Source organism: Sus scrofa, chromosome 13 (assembly GCF_054392235.1).
Source record: "Sus scrofa isolate SSC_HxYL_T2T_F1_AM1 chromosome 13, Sscrofa_HxYL_maternal_Yorkshire_Landrace_v2.0, whole genome shotgun sequence".
Taxonomy (NCBI): Eukaryota; Metazoa; Chordata; class Mammalia; order Artiodactyla; family Suidae; genus Sus; species Sus scrofa.
This window is the reverse complement of record NC_139395.1, coordinates 154,437,876-154,452,649: the sequence shown is the minus strand read 5'-3', so window position 1 is coordinate 154,452,649 and position 14,774 is coordinate 154,437,876. Positions and strand designations below refer to the sequence as shown.

Here is a 14,774-nt window from a genome sequence, read left to right as displayed (position 1 = left end):
AGGCTGCCAGCTACAGCTCCAATTGGACCCCTAGCCCAGGAACTTCCATATGCCACAGGTGCGGCCTTTAAGAAAAAACAAATGAAAAAAGCCGCTTGTGACTAGAGATCAGTTAACAGTGGAAGAATCTGAAATCCTCCAAACTTACCAATCAAGAAGTCCCCATCTGAATTGTAAAAGCATCTGAAACATAGAGAATAATTCCTATGATTTTTTTGTTTTAACACTGTCTAGACAAATTAAATCATTGCACAAAACACTGCTCAGTACCCACTATGTGCCAGGCTTAGTGCTGGGTATAAAATGATGAGCAAAAGGACACATCTCTCCCTTAGAGAGCTTAGAGTCTAGTAGGCAGCCAGAGAGCAATCCAGCCATTATAGCACTATGTCTTTGGAAACTGTAACGGCACTGTGAAAGTCAAGTTCAGAGGACTAAAAGAATAATGGACCTGATCTAGTCTGAGGAGGCAGCCAAGGTTTCCCAAGGAGGGGATATTTGACCTGAGATCTGAAAAATTATCTAGGCAAGGGCTTGGGGATGGGGGTGGGAGAATATTCCAGGCAGGAGGGTGCATGGCGGGTAGAAAGAACTGAATGAAGGCTAGTGTGGCTCAAATGGAGAGAGAAGAGATGCCTGATATGATGTTGGACCCCAAGTCCAGTGCTTTGTTACAGGGCCATGATTTTGGCCCTGATCCATGGCTCAGAGGAATTATATGACTTGTCTGAGGTTGTTTAGCCAAAAAGAAAGGCTTGGGCTTTGGACACAACTGTCTGGTTCCAGAGGTAGTGTGCAAATGCTAAAATATTCTGCTCCTCAAAAGAAAGGCAGAAATACCTTTTATTATGTTTTTCCGACCAAAAAAAATCTGATGTGTAAGGTCTTCTATTTAGGATTTTTAAGCTTGTACAAAGTTATTAGCTGAAGCCAAAGTCAGTCAGCTTGACCTGCCATCAACAGGTAGCCCTAATGGCTGCTCACGTAGTATGACTTTGGACTCAGGACCAGCCCTGGGGAATCTTAGAAGTTAAGGATATTCTGGAGTTCACGTCGTGGCTCAGTGGTTAACGAACCCAACTAGGATCCATGAGGATGCAGGTTTGATCCCTGGCCTCACACAGTGGGTTAAGGATCTGGTGTTGACATGAGCTCTGGTGTAGGTCACAGACACGGATCAGATCTGGCATTGCTTCAGCTGTAGCATAGGCTGGCAGCTGCAGCTCTGATTCGACCCCATAGCCTGGGAACCTCCATATGCCATGGGTGCAGCCCTAAAAAGACAAAAGACCAAAAAAAGTTAAAAAGAAAAAAAGTTGATATTCTGACTCAAAACTTCTCAGACTAATCCTGCTTTCAGTGCCCCATTGTCCCTTTCCTATTAGTATTGTTATGTGTCATTCTTTTTTTTTTTTTTTTCCCCTTTCTTTTCCTTTGTTTTTTTAGGGCCACACCCGTGGCATATGGAAGTTCCCAGGCTAAGGATCAAATCAGAGCTGTGGCTGCGGGTCTACACCACAGCCACAGCAACTTGGGATCAGAGCTGCATCTGCGACCTACGTGTAACTCATGGCAATGCGGATCCTTTAATCCATGGAGCAGGGCCAGGGATTGAACCCGTGTCCTCATGGATACTAGTCGAGCTCATTACTGCTGAGCCATAGTGGGTATTCCTTATGTGTCATTCTTATTTATGTCACATGAGTCAGTTGAGATCAAAATATTCCTTTATTGTCATCATTAATAAATGTATATCAAGATTGTTCTGGGGAAAAAGGAAAAACAATAACAAAAACAACAACCCAGGCTTCAACTCTCTGGTCAACAGTTCTTAGGGAATGGGGCTGTCCTGACCTAGCTCTGAGCTGCTTACCTTCGGTCCATGGAGGTGTTGCAGAGGAAAATGTGGACAGCAAGCCCATTGTTAGACCTGATGTCTCCAGCTCCACACAAGGTGTGCAGGCCCTAGGAGAGAGCCGCAGTGGGGGGAAGATGAATGAGGCCAGCCCTCCTCCCATCCCTGAGAGTCATGAGGCAAGTTCTACCAGGGTGTTCCCTTTGGGGAGCCTGGAATTTACTGACTTAAGTTTTGTAGATGGTGGCTCACCCTAATTGCCAGGCAATTAGATCTGGATTGTCTCTCTCTCTCTTTTTTTTTTTTTTGTCTTTTTTAGGGCTGCACCTGTGGCACATGGAGGTTCCCAGGCTAAGGGTCCATTTGGAGCTGTAGCTGCTGGCCTACTACACAGCCACAGCAATGCGGGATCTGAGCAGTGTCTGCGACCTACACCACAGCTCATGGCAATGCCAGATCCTTAACCCACTGAGCAAAGCCAGGGATCAAACCCGCGTCCTCATGGATGCTAGTCGGGTTCGTTAATCACTGAGTCATGATGGAAACTCCTAGATCTGGATTGTCTTAATGGCTTCATCAGACCTGACCTTATAGAGTATAACTTCATTTCTTGGCATTTTGTCAGTTTTGGTGCTTAAGATCAGTCTAAAGGAGGGTTTCCTTTGGTGGTAAAATCAGGCGTCTAGGAGGTTTGGGGAGGAAGGAAGTTTGTATCATTAGGGACCAATTATGCCTCTCAAATATACATCACCATGTGGGCAGCCTTCTGCTTATGCACAGGGTCAGTCTTAATCTCTCCAGAACAGGGTGGAGGAAGGTATTCTGACCAAATGTAATCCTCTCTGCTAAGAACCCCAGTCCAAGAAACCTTAACACATGAGCCTTCCTGAAAGGAGGGAGCTCTGCTCCTCCAGATATCCATAATTCACCCAGGGTGAGGAATTTCTTTTTGTATTTGCATTCAAGATGCAAGTTTGGAGTCTTTTTAGATGAGTCTGCACAGGGCTTGGAGTACGTAATATGGATAAAGAATTCAACATGATCCAAATAACATGGCCTCAGGCTGGGCACCTGGACTCCCCCTAAGTAAGCCATGAGCTGAGGCTGGTCTGCAGAACCCTCCACCTCCTTCTTTGAGTCCCACCTCCTCCCAGTTTCTGGCCTCTGCCCCTATGTACGCTTTGCTCTGAGCATAGGTGTTCCAATACTCCTAGTACCTGTAACTACCAAGCAGAACTTCTAATCAGCATTGTACTACCTAGAGCTGCCACCCTGAGTTGATGCTATTAATGCCCAGGGATCCATCTGGGGAGTTCACGAACTTGGGGAAAAAAAGTATATATATATATATATGTATATATATATATATTTCATTCATTTATGACTGAAACTTATCATTTTCTTGAATTAATGTGAATATAAGCAACAAACCACACCATTGTTAGAAGTGCCTATAACCTTGTACTGATAGAAATCGTAGATATTTTTACATCCCATTATAGTTGTTATAGATAGCCCCAAATTCCATTTGTGCTCATACTTTTAATAACCATAGTTATTAGATTTTTTTCATAGATCCTGTGATTTAGTGCATTAATCAGGTAGCATATATATTATGATAAACCAAACTAAACTTGTTATTTTAATATTTTTATCATTGTATTTCAATATAATTGGCTTCTTTATAATTTTCTATAATTTATTTTATGCATTTAAGAACACAGGCTTCCAAACTATCAAAGGCGTCAATGGAACAAAAAGGCTAAGAACCCCTGTTCTGGCCCCAAACAAAGAAACCTGAGGAAGGTAAATGCTCAATTTCCATTGGCCATTTGGAGATGTTGTAAATAGCTCAGGAAGGCCCCTTGGTGTCAAGGTCCATATGGTGCCTGTAAGTAAGACATCCCTGGGCCAGACCTGAAAGCAGAGGCAGGTGGTGCTGTGTTCGTTGCCTGCCTCCAAGGCTGCTTCTGCTTGGCATCCAGCCTGTGAATGGCTGGATCACCCACTGTGGAACCGAGGAGCATGGTGGGCAGGTGTGGAGAGTATTGACTTACACTCACGAAGTCCACTTTCTTCTGAGAGGCTTTTGGAATCTCAAATGGTTTCCATCGCAGCTGGAAAAAAAAATACATATACAGGAAAATTATTTCACAAGGGGAAACCATAGACTTTCTAAATAAATAGCATGAAAAAGGATAGTTGTTCCCTCTGTGAGGCTCTATTTGTGATTTTGTTATTTTAAATTTAATAATTATCCATCACCCACAGGGCTCAGGTGGGTTCTGTGTGTGATTCAGGGTGTGTGTGTGTGTGTGTGTGTGTGTGTAATGTTCATCCGATATGTATATATATTGTCTTCATTCCTTAGCATTTTGAATTACAAAAATAAAAAATCATTGCTTCTTATTTCAGAAGCTATTTCTTTTAACATTTTGCTCAGGCACATCAGTGAATTTTGACTGATGCTGCTTTTTATGCTATTTATAATCAGCTCCATTTCCTGGCGTGCCAGCCTCTCTGTGTGGGCTCCTGACACTGCAGGAGAAGGTTCTACTTCTTACTTCCAGCCCTTGGAGTTTTGAATTATTTCTTTAAGAGAAAGAAAAAGCACCCAGCTGAGATTGGATTTGGTAAGTGCAGTACCAAGTTCAATTTCTTCACCAAACCTCGCACTTGTCCCCAGGCTGCCTGACAGTTCAGTTTAAATCACAACAATCTTTAATATAATAATGAAATGATCTAAGCAAGTGGGAAATAAAATCAGCAGGTCTGAGCCCTACTAGAAGTGTCAGTCCAGCACTTATTAATCAACTTGGCAGCAGGTCTGACCCAGCTAGGCTGGCAGCTGATAAACCCAACAGCCACAGGACATCTCTTGGAGTGACCTGTACCCCAAGGACTGGCTCCACTGGTTGCAGTGGCTGGTCAAGGCAGGCCAGGCAGGGCCTCCAAGAGGTCATGGGACTCAGCTCATTCTGTAGCTCAGAGAGGCAGCCAGGTGGGAAAGGAAGCAGCAAGTGGAAAAGGCAGTGATGGGATTATTTTGCCCCTCTGACATATATAGTCAGGCAACAGCCTTAATTTCTCAAAGGAAAAGCAGGATCATCGCATTCTGGGACTACTTTAAAAGAATGTAGGGAGTTTCCAGTGTGGCTCAGCAGTAATGAACCCAACTAGTATCTGCGAAGATCAGAGTTTGATCTCAGGCCTCCATCAGTGCTGTGGTGAGCTGTGGTGCAGGTCGCAGATGTGGCTCAGATCTCACATTGCTGTGGCTGTGGCCAGCAGCTACAGCTCCAATTCGACCCCTAGCCTGGGAACTTCCATATGCACTCATGTGGCCCTAAAAAACAAACAAACAAACAAAAGAATATAAAATGTTGATTTGAAAAGTATGTTGAAACCTTGGTTTAGGACTAATTCCATTAAGGATAATATTTCCTGGGGAAGGTGGGGGAACCTGAGAGCAAGGATTTAGGAACTATTGACATTTTGTGTGGGTAATTCTTCATTGTGGGTCTGTGCTTTGCCTTTAGGATATTGAGCAGCATCCCTGGCCACTAGTCACTGGGTGCCGGGAGAACTCCCCTAAGTTATAACAGCCCAAAAGGGCTCTGGACATTGTCAAGTGTCACCTGGGGGACAATTTTCCTGACATAGGAGGATATTCCTCTGACATCAGCAAGGACCACAGATAAGCATTGCTGGCTTTTTGAGGGGAGGTTTTGTTCTACCCCTAACCATTGCCTGCTGTTTCCCTTTTTAGCAGCAGTGCAGACTTTGTACACCCAGGAAAGACTGTCTGGAAGATAATACTGCCTAGAATCATGGTTCCCAAAAGAGTCATCATTCTAGAGTTCCCAGTGGAAGGGATTTAAGTATCAGATCAATGGTTGCTTGGGCAATCTTTTAGATCTGTCCAGAGATTCTAACCTCTGGTAAGCCATGAGAATCACCTGGAGAGTCTTTGAGTTCCAAGACCAAATTAAATCAGAATCTTAAGAAGGTGTCAGAATTTAGGCATCAGAATTTAATAAAATCTCTTTCTCTCTCTCTCTCTTTTTTTTGACCTTGTCTGTGACATGTGTGGAAGTTCCTGCACCACAGCAATGACCTGAGCTACAGCAGTGACAATGCAGGGTCCTTAACCCACTGAGCCAACAGGGAACTCCTAAAAGCTCTATTTTTATAAAAGCTCTTTTAATGTGCAGCTATAGTTTAAGAATCAGCACACCCAGTCCAGAAATCCCGTACTGCTATTCATGTTCATATTCAGAAAAGTCCACTCAGTCAACCAACCAATCAGTCAATCAAATAAATTGTTGTATCTGGGGCCATTTACCAAATTGCAAGGATGTTTAAACACCACAAGTCTATGGATTTACAAACCTATAGAAAAAAAAGGAGAGCAAAAAAAGAGAGAGAAAGAAGAAAGAAAAGAGAAAAAAAGAAAAAGGAGCAAGAGAGAATCCCAGTAATAGAGAAGCACTATCTGGTAGATCTTCCTGAAGTTAAAAATACCTATTGTAGGTATAAATAAAGTCATGTGGGTGTTCTGTGAGTGGGAAAAACTGAATCAGAGAGGCTGATGGTTTGGTTAGGATTTGGCTGGTCATTTTTTCAAAGCCTTCTGTTGCACATCAGCCCTCAAGTCATGAGGAGAGAGAGCCTGGGGTGGAAGATGGAAGGACATTCACGTGAGCATGTAGGAAACATGCTTCAAGAGGTCTCACATCCTGGATGAGGCAGTGGCCTTGAAGAATTTCCTCTAATGCAAAAAGTGATGCCCCTCCAATGATTGAGATGGTGTAGGGAAAGTAGTAATTTATCTGCTGCATCTGATGGCAGAGGACTGTCCAGCGCCTATATTCACCATTTCATGGAGAATAATATATAGACTCCAAGGTGGTTCTGATTAACCCAGTATTCACAAGGAGAAGCCGGCTTTGGGTCATCAGGCCAGAGATTTGAGTCAAGAGTTTTAGTGTGGGGAGTTCCCGTTGTGGCTCAGTGGTTAATGAACCTGACTAGGAACCATGAGGTTGCAGGTTCAATCCCTGGCCTCACTCAGTGGGTTAAGGATCTGGCGTTGCTGGGAGCTTGGTGTGGGTTGCAGACATGGCTCGGATCCCGCGTTGCTGTGGCTCTGGCGGAGGCCGGCGACTACAGCTCCGATTGGACCCCTTGCCTGTGAACCTCCAGATGCCTTGGGAGCAGCCCAAGAAATGGCAAAAAGACAAAAAAAAAAAAAAGGGTTTTAGTGTGATAACTTGTTGACTGTGAGGAGGGAAATGTGGGGAGAGGATAAACATGAAGAGGCCATGGAATGGAGGGTAGAAACATCTCCTGCTAAAGCCAGATGTTTAGCTTAATTGCATGTCATGGAGCAATAATCTTCTGATCCAAGGCCAGCTCCAGGGGGCTGTGCATTGGGCTGAACCAAGAGACCTGGGTTCTGCTGCTGTCTCTGTTCCCATTTGCTCTGTGACTTCAGGTGACATTGGATGCTTATTAATTGATTTAATCCCATTACTTTTTAACAGTATTTTATTCATACTATATATTATTGCTAAATAGCTCCCCCGGGAGTTCCCACCGTGGCTCAGTGGAAACGAATCTGACTAGCATCCATGAGACCGAAGGTTTGATATCGGCCTCACTCAGTGGGTTAAGGATCTTGCCTCGAGCTGTGGTGTAGATTGCAGACGTGGCTTGGATCTGGCATTTCTGTGGCTGTGGCTGTGGCTGTGGCTGGTGGCTACAGCTCTGATTTGAGCCCCTGCCTGGGAACCTCCATATGCCGTGGGTGTGGCCCTAAAAAGACAAAGAAAAAAAAAAGGCTCCTCCCACAGAATTCAGTTATTAAATATTTTAGAAACAGTGAAGTCAATTGTAGTACCCAATTTGACTATAGTGGATATTGACACACTTGTATCACATGATTGAATGAATAAATATAAGACACTGAAAACATTGCTAATATCTCAAAGAAGAAGACTAAAGCAAATTTGTGAGACTTTGGGGAGTCAAAGTGACATTCAGGCAATGACCGGTAAATTGAAAAATGTTCCTGATAGTCCTAAGGTTATTTCTAAAATATGTCAGTTCTTTATGCATGTGAAAAAACCCTAAGTTCTTCCATATTCTTTCTGATTTTCTGTACAGTTCTATCAACTGCTGAGAGAGAGATGTGGAAATTTCCAGTTGTAATTGTGGATTTTATCTATATCTCCTTTCAGTTGTATTATTACTTCACATATTTTGCAGCTGTATTCTGCAAATTCTATTGGAAAATAAACTTTTACTTACTAGGAATGAGGTGGTCAAAAATCATTCAAAAACCATCTCTAAGAGAGTTTAAAGTTAGGATTAAAAAATCCTTTAAGGTGGAGTTTGTGTTGTGGCTCAGTGGTAACAAAGGACGCAGGTTTGATTCCTGGCCTCGCTCAGTGGGTTAAGGATATAGCATTGCTGTGAGCTGTAGTGTAGGTCACAGATGCGGTTCCAATCCAACATTGCTATGGCTGTGGTGTAAGCAGCAGCTGCAGCTCTGATTCGACCCCTAGCCTGGGAACTTTCACATACCTTAGGTGTGACCCTAAAAAGACAGACAAACAAACAAAAAAACCCCAAAAAACAAACAAACAAACAAAAACCTTGAAGGTTACCAAAGGAGAAAGGAAGAGAATTCGTGGCAAGATTTAATGATCTAGATTTGAAGTTCATGTTCAGGGAAGAAAAGGAACCCTTAGACTTGGACTCAGTATTTCCAGAATCAGAAGATCAGGAGGATGGGTGATCTGAGTATCCCCTTCAACACTGAGTTTCTTTGATTCACTGAGATTTCTTCCAAAATTGCTTTCAACTAGATGGGATGCATTAGATACTCTCAGCAACACTGGCTAGCTAGAGGCAGACATATCATTAGAGGTCAGTACCATCTAGCCAAGAATCTGGAAGTAACTTGTAGATGCAGTTGTGATTACAATGTGCAAGCAATTGCTAGCAGTAGCTATGCCTAGGAGAGTTACATTGGTTTCAGTTCAGACTAGGGAAGATAGGGGCAGGGGGAACAGAAAAAATAAAACAGTGGCTCATTAAAGTCAGGTCACTGTACTTTATTTAGACTTTCAAAAGTCTTTCAAGACTACCGGAAAAAAAAAAAAAAAAAAAAAAAAAAGGAGAGAGAGAGAGAGAGAGAGATGGGCCACCATGGGATTTGGATGACATTTTTTCATGGATAGAAACCTGCACTCCCATTTGACCTTGACTGTAAAGCTAAAGTTTACATGCATTACTCAGCACCCAGCATAGAGCAGGAAACTTAGTAGTCACTCAATAAACATTCACTGGATGACATTTAATTCTTACAACAATCCTAGAAGGGTCCCATTATGATCTATTTTAGAAGTGACACAACTGGTTTAGAGGAGTTTTCTCTACTAAGGACTGATGCCAACACCTTCTCAGCCTCCTTTAGAAACTTCTACCCTGAGTCCTTTAATATCGGCTTATCTTGATCTGCTTCCCAAACTGTCATGGACCCAGGCTTGGTCTCCTTTTAATGGCCTTGCATTTGGTCTTCTAATATGGCTCTTTATTTATTGCTCCTCCAGTGCTGAGTTGCCTTGGCCTAGCCTAACTCCTGGGACACAAACATGCAAAAGTCCTTCAAAGTCAGCATTTTTCTCCAATACCTTTATATCAACTCTTTTTTTTTTTTTTTTTTTTTTTTTGGCTTTTGGGGCTGCACCAGCAGCATATAGAGTTCCCAGGCTAGGGGTTGAATCAAAGCTACAGCTGCTGGCTGATACCACAACCACAGCCACATCAGATCCAAGCCACATCTTCGACCTACACCATAGCTCATGGCAATGCTGGATCCTTAACTCACTGAGCAAGGTCAGGGATCAAACCTGCATCCTCATGGATGCTAGTCAGAATTGTTTCCTTTGAGACACAACAGGAACTCTATTAACTCATTTAAGTGATTTATTGTACCTCTCTGTGTGCTAGGATTTCTGTTAGGATGGAGGTGAATACGACAGTCTCTGCCTTCAGGGAACCTATTACAGAAGACCCTGAAAGCATGGGTACTTTCTAATAGGAGAACAAGGAAATGAATAACTGGAAGTGATTTGGAAGAGAAGTATAAACAGGAATGTTCCCTAGGAATAATTCCTGGTGCAGGGCATATTTAGCATTCTTTTCTTTTTCTTTTTTCTTTTTTTCTTTTTAGGGCTGCACATATGGCGTATGGAAGTTCCCAGGCTATGGGTTGAATTGGAGCTACAGCTGCCAGCCACAGCCACAGCCACGTGGGATCTGAGCCATGTCTGTGACCTGTACCACAGCTCACGACAATGCCAGATCCTTAACCCACTGAACAAGGCCAGGGATCAAACCTGCATCCTCATGGATACTAGTCTGGTTCATTACCTCTGAGCCACAATGAGAACTCCGTATTTAACATTCTCATACACAGGAAATAAGAGACACACATAATAAAGTAATCTGGTTTGCAGGCAATTCCAACAACTTTCCAAGAAGTAAAATGCAAATTACTGTAGATGCACTGTAAAAAAGAGCCAACAAAGCTGCCCAAAAGGGTTGAATAGGGCAATGCACACTGCAGTGTTAGCAAATGCCAATGAATGCATTTAGATAAATGCAATCTAGTCTATTTATAGGGTGATGGTATCTGAGCTACCAGGGAGTTATTTCAACAAATACCTGTGATTCTACTATTTGGAAGAAAATATGTGCTGAACATTGCAGGTCATGTGAAGATGATGGAAACAAAGATGTAAGTCTCAAATACTCTGAGAAATACTGAAAGAGTTCAGTGAAGAAAGTGGTATTTAAGGTGAGTCTTAAATTACAAATGGGATTTGGATGGGTGGACACTTGTGAGGGAATAAGAGAAAATTCTAGATAGACGAAAAAGCATAAAGCACCAAGACCGGAAAATTGAGAATATTGTCTTGGAATGGTGAAGATTCCAGTGTGGCTGGTGGGTAGATGAAAAGAATGGAGTTTGAAAGATATGATAGTGAATCAGGGCTCTTGATCACCTCTTGGAAGACTGCACTTGACTGGCTGGGCAGTGGGAGGGAGAGGTAATGGCAGAGCTTAAAGATTTTTGAATGATAATTTGGTAAGTTGAGTCTGGCAGCAAGGTGGGGACTGGACGGGAAGAGGCATGGATTGGTTAGGAAGCCATTTTAACCATCCAGGTAAGAGGAAATGAGGTCCAAATCAGGTGGCATTAAGAAAAGGAAGAAGGAGTTCCCATTGTGGCACAGTGGTTTAACGAATCCGACTAGGAACCATGAAGTTGTGGGTTCAATCCCTGGCCTTGCTCAGTGGGTTAAGGATCCGGCATTGCTGTGAGCTGTGGTGTAGGTCACAGATGTGGCTTGGATCCCACATCACTGTGGCTGTGGCGTAGGCCGGCAGCTACAGCTCCGATTGGACCCCTAGCCTGGGAACCTCCATATGCCGTGGGAGTGACCCTAGAAAAGGCAAAAAGACAAAAAAAAAAAAAAAAAGAAAAAGGAAGGAGATGCAGTTTTAGCTGGGATGCAACGGAATCAGCTGTGTCTCTGAAGCCTGGCACAGGGGGTTGAGGATCTGGCATTGCCATGGTGTAGTTCGTTTTTCACGATGGCAGCAGCTCAGATCTGATCCCTGGCCTGGGAACTCTACATGCTGCAGGGTGGCAAAAAAAAAAAAAAAAAAAAAAAAGAAGAAGAAGAAGAAGAAAGAAAGGGAGGAGAATACAGTATCAGAGACATCTTGGAAGCAAATTCTACAGCAGTATTTCTTTAAAGGATTGGTTCCAGAGCCATCCTGCATGGAAATCTTCTGGAGAGACTCCTGGTTACCACCCCAGACCTAGTGAATTAGAATCTCTGGGTGGGGAGTCTGGGACATCTACATTTTCAACAAGTCACCTGGTGACTTTTATGTAGATGGGACTCACCATTCTACTGACATGGCACCTAATTCAACGTAAAAGAAAGAAGAATTGAAAGACTGGCTGGGCCGTGGTGGGGAGAGGTAATAGCAGATTGTGTGTGAAACACAATTGTGTTGTGTCATTAACAGGCCTAGAAAAGCCAGAGAGAGGGGCAAGTTTGGATGGGACTATGATGTCTTCAACATGGATCCTGTTAAGTTGGGACATATACATGGCAATGTCCCACATGGGGTTTGAAGCTGGGGGAGAGATTTGTAAAACATATTGCAAAGAGGTGGTAGTTAATGTTATGGGAATGAATGATGTTTGTTAGATTTTTTTTTTTTCTTTTTTAGGGCCACACCTGTGGCACATGGAGGTTTCCAGGCTAGGGGTAGAATTTGGAGCTGTGGTTACCAGTCTATACCACAGCCACAGCCCTGTGGGATTTGAGCCATGTCTGCCACGCCACAGCTCATGGCAAAGTCAGGTCCTTAACCCATTGAGTGAGGCCAGGGATCAAGCCCGCATCCTCAAGGATACTAGTTGGGTTTGTTACTGCTGAGCCACAATGGGAACTCCTGATATTTGTTAGATTTTAAGAAGTGAAATACAGGATAAGTGTGTAAATGAGGTTCCACAATGAAGGCAGCCCCAGAATGGCTTCCAAACCCAAGTGGTGGGACTGATTTCCTGCAACGAGGCCCAACAGGTTATACCAAGCTTTGGGCTGATATTATGTTGGGTGAAGTTAGATTTCTACTATTCTGCCTCCAGAAAGGTGTATAAATGGGGGGTTCAGGGCTGGATGGGAAGTGAAATAGGCTAGAAAAATCCCCTGCTGCTCAAAGAATTCCTTCTTAGTTCACCAGAGCTTGGTATTTCTTATCCATAGTAATTAACCATTTGCCTCTAAGACAAAGAGTCCAACAAAAATGGGAATCACTGACTGCTAATTGGAAGGAAAGGGGAGGAAGCAGAGGGAGAATATCATGGGCCGAATTGTCTTCTCCCCAAAATTCATATGTTGGAGTCCCAAACCCTAGTACCTCAGAATATAACTGTATCTGGCGATAGGGTGTTTACAGAAATGATTAAGTCAAAAGAAGTACTCTGAGTGGGCCCTGAGCCAATATGCCGTATCCTTATAAAAAGGGGAAATTTGAACACAGACATGTACAGAAAGAAGCTGATGTGAAGACACAGGGAGAAGATGGCCATCTATAAGCCAGTGGAGAGGCCTCAGAAGACCCCGACGCTTCCCGCACCTTGATCTTAGACATCTATCTTTCCTCCACGACTTTGAGAAACTAAAGTTTTGTTTAAGCTACCGGGGTGCGTACTTTGTAAAGGCAGCACTGGCAAACTAACACAGATGGGAGTGGTAAGAAGTAAAAAAAGAAGGTAAGAAAGACAATAAGGAGGAGGCAGTGAGAAACAGGAGAGAGTAAGTGCTTCTCTCTCTCCCGGGAGGGTGATGGAGACAAAGTAGGGGAAAGAGAGTCTACTTCAGGACCTGGAAGATGGTCTATTTTTGCAGGTTTTTATAATGTCATAGAACACAGGAAAGGATAGAGATCCAGGAAGAAAAGAGGGACGTCAACTGTTCCAAGATTTGGGACATTGAGGAGAAAAGCATTGTATTTCGCCTTGGATGATTTATAATAGTAAAAATGGAAAAAAATTCTAAATATCTGACAATAGAGAAGTGGTCTTATCAACATGTATTGGATTATAATGCCACGTGAAAAATTTTTTATACTCCAGGAGTTTAAAAAGACATGGAAAAAAGCACAAAATATGATATTTAAGTTAAAAAAACCCCCAGGAGTTCCTGTTGTGGCTCAGCAGAAACAAATCTGACTAGTATTCGTGAGGACGCAGGTTTGATCCCTGGCCTCGCTCGGTGGGTTAAGGATCTAGCGCTGCCGTGAGCTGTGGTGTAGGTTGCAGACACAGCTCGAATTTGGTGTGGCTGTGGTGTAGGGCAGCAACTACAGCTCCTATTTGACCCCTAGCCTCGGAACCTCCATACGCCGCAGGTGCAGCCCTAAAAAGACAAAAATAAATAAATAATAAAAAAGAGTAAAAAACTGTATTAGAGCATGAATTTATTTACAGTAAATATATACATAACTGCTTTTAAATAAAAAATAACACATTAATATGAGTATTCATAGCCTCTATCCCTTCTCTTCCCTGCTCCCTACCAAAAATTCTGCTTTGCTCATTCCTACACCCTCATTCCTTTGAACTCCAGTCTCACCATGTAGATAAATGGTGTGTATGTGTGTGTGTGTGGGTGGGTGTGGTCTCCTGGGAAAAGAGAATGGGGACCTCCACTTTAAGTGTTATTTCCTAGAGGCAGAAGGTAGGAGAAGGCAGAGGCAGACCATGAACAGTGGTCCAGGCCTGAGGAGCTCAGGGGGAAGACAAGAGCTTGGAAAAGAGTGTGAGAAGGTTGGAGTCCAGGAAAAATTGAGGTAAGGGGATTTTTAAAAGTGTCACTGTGGGTCACATATTGGATAGTCTTTAATGTTTTCAGGAGAAGAAAATGAGGATTGGGATTATTTTGAATTACTTTTAGTCTGGCTGCATGGGAACCCAGACTTTATTCATTTACAAATATGTGCAAGGAAAAAAGACTAGAAAGAAAGAAACCAAAACATTAGAAGTGGTTAACTCTGCATTGGAGGGATTATTAGGCATTTACACTTTTCTGTAAGTTTTGCATAAAAACATATATTAATGGTAGCAGGTACATTATTGTTGTTTAAAGAAGGTGCACATACTTTTTTTTCTTTCATTTTTTTTAGATTAAAATATAGTTGATTTACTTTCAATAGAGTGATCTGGTCAGGTTGAATTGCAAAAGGTTATGGAATGAATGGGGTGATAAAGTGGGTTTAAATTATTTTCTCAAGGAGTCACTATGAATAGGAGAGGCTTGGGAAA

At 42.8% G+C, this 14,774-nt stretch overlaps 1 protein-coding gene across 3 annotated transcripts in view; it reads right to left on the bottom strand.

The window, feature by feature from the left end:
- HGD (homogentisate 1,2-dioxygenase) overlaps positions 1–14,774 on the bottom strand; it is a 50,049-nt gene that overhangs the window by 17,047 nt on the left and 18,228 nt on the right. For all 3 annotated transcript variants that reach the window (XM_084991121.1, XM_084991122.1, XM_003361881.5), the window contains 3 exons: positions 3,913–3,972; positions 1,874–1,965; positions 149–183 (listed from right to left, as the gene is read on the bottom strand). In XM_084991121.1, the coding sequence (XP_084847247.1) occupies positions 149–183; positions 1,874–1,965; positions 3,913–3,972 (187 nt within the window). The remainder of the gene's footprint in view (positions 1–148; positions 184–1,873; positions 1,966–3,912; positions 3,973–14,774) is intronic.